The 16,896-nt window shown below is 40.1% G+C and overlaps 1 protein-coding gene across 1 annotated transcript in view; it reads right to left on the bottom strand.

The window, feature by feature from the left end:
- The window catches only part of LOC119005744 (thrombospondin type-1 domain-containing protein 7A), a 104,651-nt gene that overhangs the window by 45,524 nt on the left and 42,231 nt on the right, over window positions 1–16,896 (bottom strand). Inside the window, exons 10-13 of the mRNA XM_037073634.1 lie at window positions 6,546–6,661; window positions 5,075–5,210; window positions 3,131–3,234; window positions 562–756 (exon numbers count right to left, since the gene is read on the bottom strand). Coding sequence (XP_036929529.1) covers window positions 562–756; window positions 3,131–3,234; window positions 5,075–5,210; window positions 6,546–6,661 — 551 coding nt within the window. The remainder of the gene's footprint in view (window positions 1–561; window positions 757–3,130; window positions 3,235–5,074; window positions 5,211–6,545; window positions 6,662–16,896) is intronic.

Consider the following 16,896-nt stretch of genomic DNA (forward strand, 5'->3'; position numbering starts at 1 on the left):
GTAAGGAATCTGGATAAAATAAAATCCACGCCATCTGAAAGCTAAGAAGAGTTAAACCACTCCTTCTACGGGGCTTTTTTACGCACTACTTGACCTCTCTGCTCTTTTACACTCCACTGAATGGGTCAGAACATCTCACATCAGGGGAAAATAAGAGCTTTTCGAATCCACTTTCTCACAGTTCCAACTTGACTCCCCCCAAGTGACCTCCCATGTAGGTGTCTTAATGCACTGCACCACTCTCTTGTTGTTTTGATTTTATGACTGTGATACACAGGACAACTCTCTGGGGGCACTCTGATGGATAACAAAGGCTGAGGAGATACTTTAGATTTGTTGCTTTAATCCCACTGGAGCATTTAGTGGGAAAGAACTACATGAATAGATTTACGACATTGTGTTTCACTTTACCCCTTGTCTCTTGGAGCGTCGCCCAGTAAAATTACCTCCTAAACTGTCTGGTAGCTCACAAACACTTTAACTACAGTGCAAATAAGCTTGTCAGAAAGGGATTCAAAACAACAGCCCATTGTTCGTGCTGTGCCACTCTGTGTTCCCCACCTATCAATGCCCTCTTTCTGGTGCGGACCCCCACACAGTCAGCTGTGCAGGACGAGAACTTGGACCAATTGGTCAGCTGGCAGTCATCCTGGCACGGGAGCTGACAGCGCTGAGTGATGGTTGGCATGGCCTTGGCGAATTTCAGGCACTCGCTGATGTCGGCCTGGGTCCCATCCAGCTGGCGACAGGACACAGCTGGAAGAATTAGAGGAAGACAGGTCAAAAAAGCTTAATTAGAATATGTAAGGGGCCATAAAGTGGTTTCTTTTTTATTGTTTCAACAGAAGGTTTGGTAATAGCAAGTTTTAAAAAGTGCAAGCCAATGACATATGTTACTAAAAGAGGAAATGAATGACCTGAGGAACCCAAGTGCAGCACATACTGTACCTATAATTTACCTTCATATATATGACTGTTTTTAAAGTTTAGTACATTTTGCATTTGTATTTTAAATTACTTTTTAACATTTTTAATAAAAGAACAGCTCAACACTTTGGGAAATTGCACAACAAATTACACTCACATTCATGCTCAGCTTAGTTCACCAGCTGATGTCTGTTTTTTAATACTATATTTAATGGACACATTATCTTCTCGCCTAACTCTCAGTAAAACAGCAAAGAAGCCTTTTCATCAAAATGTTGAAATAGTCCTTTGATGATAAGTGGCTCTCTTTATGTATTTTACATAATTGTTTTTATAAAAAACATTATGAAAATGTAAATGGACATAAATTATTCAGTATTTCATATTTATAATTTTAATGATGGTGCTTAATCATTTTAATACAAAAGATGAAGCTCACACAACATATCACTAAACTGTTGACAGAGACGAAAGGCTGCACAATTAACCAAAATGTGTTGTTATATGGCCAAATCATATAATAATAAAGGTAAATTACCAACATTTCTTCTTCTCTAGATGTAAGAAAACATGTTTGTTTGAGAACCGACCCCTGCGAAAATAAAAGTTGGGATGCAAAATTGACATTGACTGTCAAAAATAATAGTTTTTTGTTGTTGTTGCTGCTTTTAACCAATACAGACTGAAAAGTAATTTCCTGTAAAATTACTGATATCTCAAAAAGCTAGGGTGTCCGTTTACAAAGGAGATCCTAATATGTCTTTCTCCATCTGTACACATAGCGTCAAACAGAGATTCAAAGAGGAGCTCATGAGAAACAACTCACGACTCTATAATTCAGATCTGATTTCATGGAGGGCTAAATAACAATCACAAGCAGAGCAGAACAAATGCATCTCTACCTCAATTGTTTTAAAGCCCACCGGTCAATTTATGTTAGCTTGCATCATCCCCCTTCTTTGTTCTTTCAATAAAGGGTATTACTTTTGTTGCTGCAATATTTCAATTTCTTGTGATGCAGACGCTCTGCAGGGCTGTACCTTCATAGAGAAATCAATCTCTAAGCACTTTTTTTGCTGAACCCCTGTGGGCACTGCTATTGGTTTGGAAAGCCTCCGTCTCGTGGTGTGTGAGGTCAGGTATGTGTGTTCAAGAAGAAAAAAGGGAAGCACATGCTCTCAGCTGTTCCATGTCTTTAATAAGTGCTTCTACAGTGTTTTTCCCCTCCAAGGAAAGCCTCTGTTCTGGCAAACAACACAATGCCAAAAATCAGACCAAAAAAGACAGCGTGTCCTGTTTTGTTTAAGTCAATGACAAAATGATTTCTGCCATTCAGAGGTGTCAAAGGGATGACGACAAGTGCAGGAGCGTCTGGGCATCAGGTGTCACATGGTATCAAATCAGTGAGAAGCTACAGAGAATAGTGCAGTGAGCAAGTCTGAAGTGGACCTTAAAGCATTTTCACGAATAAACTGATTCTTCCATCCATCATTATGAGCTGGCAAAAAAGGAAAAACTGAAATATAAGCACTAAGAATGGCCTTCTATAGGAGCTGGAGCATAATGAAATCGATCATTCTGCGTGACCCCTTGAAATTGGATTTTTATGAAAGCCTCCCAGGACTACATGGCACATCCATCCTCTATAAAAAGGCGAGGGGACATTATGCTTCTAAAGAGAGAGCCACGACATCTTTAAAGCACTCTTCACTTATGTGTAAATGCATATGAGCAGGATATTAGGCTGTGCTTATGCTATGGGCAAGGTGCAGCATATCTCCTCCTAAATTTCAACAAAAGGCACTCGATTAAAATTGCATGACAAGAGCCCGAGGCGAAAAAAAAGCCAGCAGTGAAACAACCAAAACTGTCAAACATGTCTCAAGAGGCATATGATGAGTTGTGAGCACACATCCTTTCCAAACTCTGGAGAAAACCAAAAAATAAAAACAATCAGAAAAAAGTCTCTTGCTTATGTTTTTAGGAGTGTCAGCCTCCAAATGTGCCGAATCTTGTAAGTGTGAAGATTTGATATGTGCTCTAAGTAAATTGGCCTTTTTTCTAAACCTTGGCACATCCATCTGCTGCCTCGTGGCCGGGCTCCAGATGCAACGCAATGAGCAAAGATTTAATTTATGATGATTAGCAATGGTTCAGTGAAGATGCAGGGAGGAATGGGAGATGAAGAGATTGGTTTCTATACCTCTTGTTTGAAGTCCTGGTCCACAGGTCTCCTGCGCGCCGGCGCTGTTCTGTCTGAGAAACCACGGGACCAGCTGGCACTTCCTCCATTTGTGTGTTTTCCACCTGGAATACATCAGGGCAGTTTAGCAATCAGTGTGCTCGCTTGAACACCAACATACTGCACCATGTTAGACAATCAATATGTAATAAAGTTTGGTTTGAAAGGCTGAACTATTTAAGGAAAGTTGTTTTGCGGTGTACAGTACAAGACAGAATCTGACAGTATCAAACACTAACACAAACGTCTTTTATCTTTTATCTTGTTTCTACATGAATAGATTGAGATAAAATTATGTAGCTGCTTGACATTGTTGTTTGTAGAGTCAGTCAGAGAAAAATCCTCTTTATTTGATTTTATTATCTGTTTCAGAGAATTTGACTAGTTTGGCAGAAATGTAATCAGATATTCTATTAGTGGCATCTATGTAGGACAGTTTCAAGTAAACACAGAGTCATTGCTGTAGGAATCTCTCTCCCTCAACACAACCAGTGTAGGCAGATGCCCAGTGTCCGGTCCTGATCTGAGGTTTCTGCCTGTTCAAAGGCAGTTTTCTCTCACCACTGTTGCCAAATGCTTGATCATGTGGGACATGATTGGGTTTGTAAGTAAATTACTCAAAGTGTATTAGCCACACCTCAATTTTGTCATGAGATGACCTTTGTTTTGAAGTGGCGCTATACAAATAAAGATTGACTGATTGAATACACTGTGTAACCTCAATACCTTACCAAGCACTGATTTATATTAATAATATAACTTCCAGGTATTTTCTTATATACAACTTAACAGTATTTTTCATTGTATTGTTTCAAAGTGTATACATCCACTCAATCGATGCTTTCATATCTCATTAATAGCAACAGTATCACTAACGTTTGGTTGGAGATCTAATTTACCTGTTTAATGATGACTTGAGTTTAATCTGGGGTTAGTCTGAGACGTCCCATGTTGAGACGCTAGCACAGCGATATAGTACATGAAATAATCAGAGTGGACACATCAAATGGGTCAAACCAACATATTTAACTACAGAAGCTGTCACACGTCTCTGCAAATGTAAAGTCAGCTGAGAGTTTTCTACCTGGAAGTGACCGTTAGAACGACGTCATGGTGATACGTTCTATAACCAAAACTTATCTCCTGTGGTTGCAACGACTAGAGTTTTTGTTTCGTTTTACCTGCTACAGCCAACATGTTTCCTGTAATTGACAGGTTTTTAAAAGTTTAGCTTAAAACAATCTTAATATGTACTTCAGTGTTTACCCTCTGATAACTAAGACTGACCACTCTGTTGTTTTTCCTTTGTTCTGTTTATTTTATGAACAGAATAAAGACACAGTGCACGTTTTTAATGATCACACATCAAAAATGATACAGAATGGTGTGTCTCCTTCCAGAAAACCACTGTGGGACAAAACATAGACCCTGTTAGCTTTATTTGAATGCCCTTCATCATTATGGCTATAATAACCATAAGAAGTACATACACAAGGCTATACTGTGGTTGAAAACATAGACATATATTGGCATATTATTTAAAAAAAGACAAAATCTTGGTTTTAAGTCTAAAATTAAGGAAAGGCAGTGATACAAAGCACCCAAACTATTGCTGCAATATCAGTAAATTAGTTAGCCCATGACACTTCATTATTCAAGTGCACATGAACATTATATCTTCATATGCAACCAAAATAATGATGACAACAAGTAAAGTAATCGTATATATGGCTGTCTATGTAATGATATGCAGGATAAGGTCGAGGACGCAAAATCAAGTGAGCTAAAAGGTCTTTAAACCATCTCAACCTACTGATACTCTGTCAATCCAAGCAGTCAAAAACATGAAAAAAGCCAATCCTCTATCTGACGACAGCATTATCAGATCACTGCAGTCATTTTTACCTGAATCCTGGACAGATTTTGGGGACCTCACAGTCCCTCCCCTCCTCCAGCAGCTCTGGGCAGTCCTGTCCTCCGTTGGACGGCAGCTGGATGATAAGACGTTTCCTTGATTGTTTGGTCTTCAGAGCATTACCAGCTGAACAGACACAGACAATTATTGAATTAAACTACAAAAATGTCTGCATGGGAAAGTGATGAGAAACATGTCAAAATGATAAGCTAGGCCACTCTGTTCACAGTCTTTGAAGAATGCACTTGGAGAATGCCATTGCCAAATCTAATTGGACAGCTATCGTAAACAACACGCGCGTCTAATTACTTGAGATATCAGGCCAACAACGATGATGTAGAAAAATCCCATTAGACCTTGGAATTGACTCAGATTAAATTTATGGTATTAACATGTGTTGAGATGCCCTCAAGTAGTTCATTAAGATGAAATGAGCCTCTGGATAGTCCTGAACTCTGGTTTAAACCTGTGTATGTGGGTGGTGTGAAATTCTGGGCACGAGTTGAAGATATCAACAGCATCACATTAAAATGCACAGCAATCCGTGCAGCACGCTCAAAATGTGGAGATTTATGCCACCGAGTCACATGAAGAGGTCATCAAAATGTGGACGATAATGATTTTCCGTCGTAAATCAGTTTAATGTCTTCGCCTCTGCTCAACAGCTCGGTCAGTGGCTGCGTGACAAAGGTGACCTCATCTGAACAATGTTTTTCTTTCACAGCATGAGAACAACAAGACCACAACGCACTTGCTGACACTTGTAGCCACGAGCGAGTCGGCTTTCCAGGCACATTTAAGGAGGTCGGCCTCGAGGTTGTCTTACACACCAATCTGTCAAATTAATTATGTGTAACGAGACGCGAGTGCATGTGTTTATGTGGTAGTTAATGTGTCTGGCTCCGTGCTGAGTCCCACCTCAGTAGTTTTTCCACACAGTGAATTAAAACTTGCATCTGTGTACACTTCAAGGCTAAGACTACAGCTACAATTGATTAGCTGTCAACTATTAAATTAATTGCTCACTTTCTGATTTTCGATTAAGAAAAAGCTCCTTAAATGTGAATATTTTCTGGTTCCTTTGCTCCCCTGTGACAGTGAATTGAATATCTTTGGTTTGTGGACAAATCAAGACATTTCTGGAGTTCATCTTGAGTTTTGAGACACACTAATTGACATTTTTCACATCTTACAAACCAAAAGAGGAAACGATTATTCAAGGAAATAATCAACAGATTATAGTTGCAGCCTTAGTCGAGAGTCGTAGCAAAAATTATTTTATTGATTATATGTGTTTATTATTATACATTGTAGCCTGGATCTGAGATGATTGTTTTTTTTTTCTAAATTTAGGTAATGTAACAGACAAAAAACTTTGTGATTCCTGTATGAAGCAGTATTACTTCACATGTCATTTCTAGTTCATTGCTACTTCCAGGATGCATTTTTATTTCACTGTACCTGCGTCACAAGTAACAGGACACGGAGTCCAGTCGCTGAAAGGGGTCATGATGCAGTCCTTCTTGCAGGGCAGCTGACATGGTCGCATTGTGCTGGGGCGAGGGCCGTCTGGACACCTGGGCAACAAAAACAAACACAGCAAGACTGTGGAGTAACACAGCTGGGAACTCTTTACACAGCCACCAAAACACAGCAGTGAGTGGTCTGAAACCTCAAAGATCAAATAAACTGAATTATGCTGATATACAGCAGTAGATTTTTGCTCAGTGGATTTCTGTTGACACTTGCCCCTCACACAACACAGTATCTACGCCTGAATCGAATCCATTGGCAAGTCACAGGCTTAGAAAAAAAAACAGCTTTCTTTAAAAATCACTGGGGGCTGAACAAAAACACTGTTTACACCTCCCACACTCTTTAGCCTCTGAATTGTTTGAGGACCAGATAAAACCTGAACACAAGGTTTAGATTTCTGGTCATTTTAAAGCAGAAGAGGTTGTTTTTTTTTTTTAGGTTTCATCATCCAGAAACACAACAAAGTGTCCGAGGGAGGTCCCGTTATGTTTCCCTGTTTGCCAAAATTATATTGTGGTGTTAGTTGCAGGCACTTTACCACCTGCAGGAAGCAATGATTTAAGTACAGCATGTTCTGAAGAGCAAAGAGGAGCTGGCAACTGTGAGCAGAATATGAAATCAGAAAAAATGAAAACGTTTGTGTGAGTCAGTGCCCACTGAGCCCTAAATAATGTATAATAATCTTCTTTTGAAAAGGATAATAGCATTATGTTCAACTCAGCACTCACTGATAGCTTTTCAAAATAAAAGATCCTAGAACATATACTTTTATTTTATTATTCAACTTAGTTTAAACACACTGTGTGCTTTTTCTGCCACCAGGGGTCTCTCAATTAAACCATTACAACAAAAGATGTAGTTCAATTTCATTAAGTAGCGTGGGATCATGGGAGTTGTTGTCTTAAATGCTAAACAATCAGCATTGCTAATGAAAATCTACCGACAAGACTTAGGTGGAAAAGTCCACGACGAGGTAACGTTATAGAGTTTTATTCAAATGATTAGTAAAACTCCCCGACTTCCTTCCTCAGTCTCTGTTTTATCTGATGTATCTCATTTGAGCAAAGAAACGCACGGTTACCTTGAATAAAATATCTCATTTCTCTGGGTGTCAACACTGAGGGAACCTTGAAGGATAATGTAAGTACAGAACTCGACCATGTCGTTTTTAGTCATTTTGATGCTAATAAGAGATGCTTATTCAGACAGATTATATACATAGCACGCACACACAAGTGCCACAAATGCTAACTAGTCATTGATGCCCGAATGCCAGGCAGCTGAGTTAAGATTTGTCACACACTGTCACCACAACAAGTCTTGCGCAAAGAGCTCGAGCCAGGTAGAAAGAAGGGAAACATGACAGGAAAAAAGGAAAGTAAGAAGGCAACAAGAGTAAATTAGAGGGAGAGAAAGAAAGCGATGAAATTGAGCTTTTAACTATTACAGCAGTGCCACAATTAATTAATACAACTGCACCTTATTAGATAAAAACAGCCAGAAGCACCAACGCCTTGGAGTCATTGTTGGTGTTTAATTATCTCACATTACTATTACTACATTACTACATCAGTGGTGTTGGATTTTTCTATTTGAAATATTAGCAAATATACATTTTTAGCCCCCACAGTAAATATCAGGGGCCGGTGCCATAGAGCTATAATAAACTAGTCACTGAATAAATTCTGCCCCTTTAGCTGTTTAATATCCTCAAATATGTGATCTGGGGCCAAACACTTTCTCTGGATGAAATGATACATTTACCAATATTTTTTCGTGGTTAAAGTATCATACCACCTGCTTAGAGGAACTGAAATGCAGGAAATTATATCTACTCTATTAAAACATGTTCTAGGGAAGAACCCAGGACCCCTGTTAGATCCTACCCACATTTTTAAAAGCTTCCTACGACGATGGAAAAATGGATATTTTGACTAAACTGTAAAACATCAACCAGGTCTAAATGACTTTCAGTCAGGAATTAACTGACATTTATAATAGTCACTGCTAGAAATATAATCCATGATTTAAAGCTTTAATAAATATAACCTAGAGGTTTGGCACACCAACCATCTGGGTATTGCTTGGATGTTTACAGAATGTAATTATTCTTGCCACAATCTAGGGCAATAAAAACTGATGAAAACCTATGCAATCACATCCAGTTTATGGCTGATGTATGCCATCTGGCTGGTACTTGAAAGGTATAGAGACGAGGTGGTCAAACCCCCATACAGGCACCACAGGAAGTGTTCAGCTGATCTACAGGAGGATGTTTTACATGGATTTTTCATTGCCAAGGAAGCTGAAACACACCGATTTCCTCCAGGCTAAAGCCAGCAGACGGCCAGAGCGGCCTCAGGACAGAAACTCCCTTGTTTTAGCAGGATTCTGCTATCAGCGAGTGATAATCCTTTTGATGGCACAGAATAGGAGGTCAAGCCGAGGTTTTTTCGAACAAGGGTTATAGTTAATCTCCAGTCATTAAGCACCTAAGGTCCCCTGTGCATACAACTGGGCTGAGATAAATAGGTCGAGATAGACCTGCTGGAAGACATCTTGTAATCTGATCTCTGCAACACTGCGTCCCCGCTCTCGCAGCGAGATGCTGCCACTTTGTTTCCTCGACCTATGGCTGACAAAGCTATCATGTGGGTCAGGTTTAATGTTGCTAGGAATAAGGCTTCTCCTCCAGGCGTTCCATACTCGTTAGCACAGTGCTATCAGGGATGCGATAGGGAGCCGCGCAGGGAAAATGTAATAATGTAACGGCGACACAAGGAGAGATTTATTTTTAATACCAATAGACAGAGCTAAATCCCTGTCGAGCGGAACAAATCCTCTGGTGTCTTCGTACAAGTGAATGGTCCCCGGGAAAAAAAAAACAGCTGCCGGATGCAGCAGGGGGAGGATACATCTACATTTTTAGCCTTCAGCTGATGCTCACCACCATAAAGAAGTGAATGAACAGGTGTCTAGCCCCAGGACACTTCAACAAGATGCAAGATCACACCCTTGAACCTGAGACTGCAGAACAATCTCTACACTACAACCCAGTGCCAGCCAGGATTTTATCACTTTATACATGAACCTATTTTAACTCTGTGATGTTTAGAGTCTGCAGAGATAAAGGCGCTCTTTATGAAGGGAAACCTGGCAGAGAAAGCAGGGTGTGGACAAAAATACACAGAAATCTGCAGGATCTAAATGCAATCAAAGTATATACAGAACAGAGAGAGAAGCTATGTATTATAAATGCAGTACAATATCAGCTCTGCTGGTTCATAAACCAAATTATTTATGTTTCAGCAAAACAAAACAAACTTTTCATTTAAGTCTGTCACAAGCTCATTCTTTAAACACTCTCCAAAACAGATTGCTGATTAGTTTTTTAGGATGTTGGCTGGTGATATAATCAAATTCAACACAAATTCAAACGCAAACAGGTACCCTGAAGAGATATCACAACAACATACACAAACATTAAACAGAATTGGTTTTGCTTGTTATCCATGCAAAGTGATCCCAAAACTCTCATTATCTGAAACAGAATTCGTTTGTTAGTTGTGTCTTGCTGTGTGTTTGTAAATGCAGCATGACTTATTTGTGTTTCAAAAGGGATTTAAGATGTCACATTTCTTTTGTTTATTGATTCTCTCCTCTTCATGAGGGATCAGAGCACCGAGGCTATAAGATGTCTTGACTCCAAGAGCTTGGCAAGGAAGGGATTAAGCTTTTGACCTTCTAATACTCCCTCTGCTACTCAAAAATGGTAAATGTCTCAGGATGAGCTACATTTTACCACTTGTGAAAGATCTTGAAAGAGCATGGGTGATAAAACAACATTCCAATTCGGATAAAACTCTACAGCTTAAAAACACCGCTTGACTTTCACGTTTGAACCAGATGGAGCACGCACTGAATACAAAACCAAACCTCAGAGCGCTCACACATTGATCACCTTTTAGATTCACTCTCCTATAAACACAAACACAAGCACATTTTCTGGTGAGACTGTTCCTTATGGTTGTCTGAATTATGACTAATCTCTCAGTAGCAAAGACAGAAGTCACCTGGTGTTGTCGTAGAGCAATAAAACCTGTTAGGAAGGATGTCAGGGTAGAAAATTGGTCAAACAAAGATGCATGACTTTGAATATAACTGTTCATATCCTGCCTCCTTCTTTGAGTCTTAAGCATGACTTTTGCTGACACTTAACTAAGTATGTTTTGTGCTTACACCCATCCAGCCTTAATTACAGCAGACAGGCCAGGGAACAGACTTCAGTATTAATATAAAAAGGTGATTGTTGACAGAAGCATCAGAGGAGAAACTCATTCTGAAATACATTCCTTTGAAAACTACTAAATGTAGCAGTTGATACTTTACAGCTCATTTGATGGTGTTGATTTTTGGTTGTATCCATATGGTTGAGTGTACAGATGCTTTAGATAAAAGCTTAATAAATGTACTGTACTGTAGTTTTATGATAATTTGATACAAAGGAGGTAAAAACACTTTTGTGTTGGTAGGGTTAGAATCAACTCTTGGGTGAGTTTGTGCATGTAGTCCATGTATCACACTGACATTACATGTTTACGACCTGATTTTCAGATCAGAAGATGGAGGCGATGCTGGTGGAGTCACGACTAGATGAGGAGGCAACCAAGCTGGTAGCTGCGGTTCAAGGCTGGGTTTCAAAATTTGCAAGCATGTCACCACTGAATAACATTCGACAAAACTGGATGACTGTAACAAGAGCTCCGGACATCTCAAGCCGTGTTTGTATTCCCAAAAACATGCATCCAATAGCAAAAACATGATCTTTTTCACAAACCCTAACCAAGTGCCTAAACTTTACCAGTCAACCGACCAATAATCATAAGCAAAGCGTTGTCAAGACGTAAAATAGAAAATTGAACCAAAAGAAATTAAAAGCTGCAACATATCTGTGGTTTGCAGAAAATGCCAACATTTATTCCGACAATTGGGTTGCCATCTCTCTCTCTCTCTCTCTGGAAGTCTCAGTGTCATTCAGGGGATTTGGTTTCCGCCCACAGTTTGAAATAATAAACAGCCAGGACTTATTCCCCAGTGTAGCCACGGACATTTTGTCATGTCTCTCAGAGTCTCATACTGACACTGAAGGTACCCTTTAGTACACAAGACATTCCCGCAGGAGGCCAGGGTATGCATCCTCTGTGAAAGCAAATGTCAGCGAGCTTATCCTTCACATAACTGAGTAATTACTGTGCCTAAACCCTAAAAAACTGCTGCTCAATGTGTAAAAAAGGCTTTCTGGTAAGCCTCTAAAGGTAAGCTTATGCGTCTGTGTGAAACAACGAGGGCCATGACAAAGCACTGTCTATATTTGACAACCTGAAATGAGATGTGTTGACAGGTCATATAATCTGAAGACTCTATATGAACCATCGGTCTAATAGTTTGTGTAACAGGCTGCTAACAGACTTCATGCAGAGACTGTCCAAATCCTCATGAAACCCTAAATAAGACCTGCAAGTTCAACAAAAGGTTGGTAACAATCTCTCTGCAGTTCTTATTTGTCCTTATCTGACTGCTAACATTTCTGCATTTTGGGTGGATAGAGTGTTTGGGTGTGGCATGTTTCTCTTCTTCTGTGGTAAAAATCTTGCCTGGTGCAGCTCTCACTCTTGATTTTGTCTTCTATAATCTTCTTCATTATTAAACTGTGTGTTTTAAGTGCTTTACATGTAGAGCAATGAGTTATAGCATGTTACCTCCAACAGAGAGAGGAACCATCCCCTTTGTTCCCCTTTTAGTCTCATTATAATGTAGCCCCACTAATGATGGGTATTATCCAAATTTAGATGATTAAAATTCAATTATATTCCAGAGTCCCAAAAAAAACAGGCAATGTTTGATGGTAGAACACAATACGAACCAGAATACTAACAGCACAATGCTTGGCTGGGAGACTGTCTGTGGGGGTGTGAAAGCTCAGTGTATTATTGTCATTTATGCATTTTTCATTATGTATACATTTTGTTGTTCTGCCGTGTTCCTCCTTTACTTCTCCTGTTCTCGTTCTAATATTAATTGTGCTTGTCACATTGATTTTGTTGTTTGTTTGAGGAACAAATGTGTAGTTACAAGGCACCCGGAGTATTTCAACCTAAATGCACAATTTTCTGCGCTATGTTTTCCTCCATCTTTGTCTTAACAGTTCACTTGTGTGTTTATCACTGTGGAAATGCTTTGCTCTGAAATGAATGAAGACATCCAGTAATAGCATCTGGTTTTAACTGACTGGCTGGTTCCAGTCAGAGTCATGATCTCATAATGATCTTTAAATGTCATGATTTGTAGCGAGGCGAGGACACGCACAACATGGCACTGGGAGCTTGTCCCAAAGCACAACATTAAAACGAGCAGCCAGGCTAATGCTTATGTTTTGCTTGCTGCTATTAGCGCGTTGAGTAATCTGTTCGGCGAGAGGCTGTTTTTTTTTCGAGAAATGAGCAGATGGTTGAGCAGGATGAAGAGAGGAGATTCAAAGCTAAGAACTGTCAGTAGTTTTAAGAGTGTGTACACACACATGCACTCACAAAAAACAAGGTCTGGTGGGAAAAGATAAGGCCTAATTAATTTCATTATCAATATTACGGACTACAAAACAAGAACATCATTTGTTTAATTTAGCATAAAGCAGTTGTGGCTCTTCAAGGACCCTTTCAGTGGTGTCTTTGGCCTCCTTCCCGAGGGCTTTCAGCTATCTATCACAGTCACAGTAAACACAGCCTCCATTAGAAAACTAGAAAACATGGCAGACGGATGATTGACTGGGCTTAATACAGCTACTGTCGAACATCATAAGCATGAATCATTCAGTTTCATTTTTCACAAATTCCACAGCATCAGTGTGATTATACAAAAACACATTTGGTACCAGTCAGCACACAGACTGTCAGAATCAATAAGCAGACGTTGTTGTTTTTTTCCTCACACCACAACAGCTTTCCCGATAGGATGATAGCAGCACGAGCCTCAGGCGCTGACATATTTGTCTCAGTAGTGTCTCTCCTTTCTATTGGGCTTTGACAGTCAGCATTTATGTGTGCTGTTTGCATGTGTGTGTGTGTGTGTGACATGCTCTCTGTGAGGTTCACTGCCTCAGGCTGCTGGAGGAAGACAGCTCAGATCCATCTGTGAATGAGACAGGGCACATCTGCATAAGCAGGGTGCAGGCGGCCATGTTTGTTTGTTCTGCTGGGATCCCATGAGAGAGCTGATCAAGAATACCTGCCAGTTGGGTTGTGCCAGATGAAGACACGCAGAGCAGAAAAAAACAACATGTCAGGACCCTCCAGAGTGCAGGCTAGGAAACACTGCCCCTGAGCAACAGATGGCCAGGAGACCAGCGCTGTAGCATCTTTGTGCTTTTGGTCAAGAAATGTACAAACAAAGTATTCTTTAATCCTGAAGTCTGGGACACCTGCCACTGCAGTCTGTCAAATCTACAGGGGTAATACAAAGTAAACTTTCATGATGGGAGGACTGTAACCTTGAAACAACCACAGACAGGTGTCAATTAAAAGGAAAAAGTTCAACAGACTTGGAGAGTCTGCGACAAGGAGCACTGAAGTGTGTCTTCTTAAACTGTGTAAACTGGTCCATTGATTATCCTCTTGATGTATTGGAAAATGATCAGAACAGTTTCTTGTAGCTCAGGGAGATGATTTACCTTGTGCGACAGCAGGATTACAGAGATCAAATAATTGCACAAATCTCTGTTGTCAGGCTTCAAGCTACGAGCTTGGCACGCAGGTGTGAACGGCAGACAGCAGCTACAGGTGTGGTTCAGAAGTGATGACCGTTAAGAGAAGCGGCTGTTTGTTGGTAAACAACAATAACTCCTCAAGAGGAGTGGTGCTCTCTTATGTCAGAACCAGAGAGTTTCTTTCACAGAGAGAAGAGCACAGAGTGGCCCTGAAGGCAGCGAGAAAGGTTTTCGTCCCTTTCAACTGGCTTCAGTAACAGTTTAATGCTCTTACCAAAGGCCTTTACTGGTTACATTCAGAATAGACTGATGACTTTTGACTTTTCAGGATGGTTGTGTTAGAAACCAGCGCATCAGGTTAGGATGTGATTTTGGACTAAATGGTAAAAGGATTACTATTCCATCCATTTCTGTAGCCTCGTTCAAGTCTGCTGACTTTTCAAATCACTTTACAACACTTCTGAAGTTCACCTATTCACTGTGCAAACCTGCTCATCGGGAACTATTTGGGGTTCAGTATCTTGCTCAAGCATACTTCGACATGCAGACGTGGGAGCCGAAGAATTGAACCAGAGACCTTCTGATTACTGGATGACCCGCTCTACCTTATGAGCCACAGCTGAAGTGGCTTGCTTCTGTCTGTCTGTCCTACAGTTCAGGGCCACAGTACAGTTCATTCCCTTTCTGACTGTCACGGTATGACAATGTAATGGTTGAGTTTTGGTTAGTTTTCAGTGATTTTCACCATAATCATTGCAGTTTGTGTTAGTTGCATGTTTTTCATTACATTTTTAAAACCGTTCCTCTCGACATAAGAAACATGTTTTGTTTCCATGTTTTGTTTTTTTGTTTTTCCGTCCAGTGCTCCTGCATGTTGATTTGGCCTCTACCAGCTCTTTTAATTGTCTCATGTTGCGTTGAAAACTCGCTTATCAAAGCGCTGATTGCTCGACCTCTTTTTCACCTGACAAATGCGGCTAATTGGCAATCAATATAATAGGACCCATCTTGGTGGCAGTGTTTGTCTTGCGAGTTGAAGAAATAGTAGGAAGCTATTTCCCCATGAGGTGCTCAAATTATTCTATGTCCTGTGATTGTGTGTGTGTGTGTGTGTGTCTGTCTGTGTGTATGTGAAATAGTTCTGGGCAACAACGAAAACTTTTAAGTGCTAACGGCTTAAATAAAAGAGTGATATTCTGTTTACACAAGGACAGCTTTTTTCTCTTACAGTGCAGTCAAAGTCTACATGTTGGCTTACAGCCTGTTACTGGACCCCTGCCAGTGAGAATGGCCTGAGGAAAATCCACCTACAAACTTTGAACAACAGCTTTGAAGGGTTACAACAGTCAGGGCTCTCACAAAAGGACATAATAATGGACACTGAGGCATAGCTGGGGTTGTATACAGGCAGACTGAGGGGAGCTTCTTCAGCACCACGGACAGCACAACTGCTCCATGAGGGCAGGTGAAAAGAAACCTCACAGTCAACAGAGAATACAGCACTCCCACTATCTGTCATTCTATCATTTTCCCATCAGGCAGAAGAAAACTGAGGCTGTGATGACACGTACAATTGTTTTTCTGTGGTCCAAACAACAGCTGAGGGTGGACTAGGAGTAAAATGCCAGAAATAACTGGAACTGATATCCTGTTATTCCCTGTAAATTCAAATACAGCTAATATTTTTAAAGTTCATGAGCAGAGCACTACTGTATGCAAAGAAACAAGGACGCTTTCTCCAATTCTCATGAGTGCTACAACTCACTGCTATCATATAGTGCAACATTAAAATCCTACTATTATGGTAATATACCTGAAGCTGCAGGTTCAAAGGTCTTTCGATGAAAACTAAACAGGAGGTTTGAGAAGATCTTAAAATCATACTTGTGGGGTGAAGGCTTAATACCTAAATCCCACGTCAGAGAGATAATAATCCTATATGACTCTATGATCATACAGTTTCCTTTTCTCCACAGAGTAGATTTAAAATGCCAATGTTTGAAAACAGAACATCAGATCAACTTTGAATGTTAGACAATGTACTTTTATCTATTTTAAAGAAATTGTGCGACAGTATTTTTTTTTTTTTATCCAGAGGCCATATTAGTGCTATTTTATCCTCTAATGCTCACAAATAAATCTCTTATAAAGCAGAGAATTGTCAACAACCTGTCGATAGTCTGACTTTTTGTGCTGTTCAGTCGAGTGGACTCTACTTCAGACTCTGTTGCCAAACAGACCTCAGCCATTCAAAACTGATTCAAGCTAAAAATGAAACAACAGCAACATCATAATAGAAATCAAAGATAACCTGTTGTAATTGCAAGTCACCTACAAATTCCCCAATAAACAGTTTAACATGTCAAACATCTCCAGGCATATTTTAAGTCAAGTGTGTGAAATATGCATTATTCAAAACCTCAAACCACCTCAGCAGAGGTCAGAAGCATCAACCACCCACTGAGTGGGTGTGTAGGTGCTCGACGGGACTCCACTTTGGTAAAGTAACTTCGTTTC

This window comes from Acanthopagrus latus, chromosome 17 (genome assembly GCF_904848185.1).
Source record: "Acanthopagrus latus isolate v.2019 chromosome 17, fAcaLat1.1, whole genome shotgun sequence".
In the NCBI taxonomy this organism is placed as follows: Eukaryota; Metazoa; Chordata; class Actinopteri; order Spariformes; family Sparidae; genus Acanthopagrus; species Acanthopagrus latus.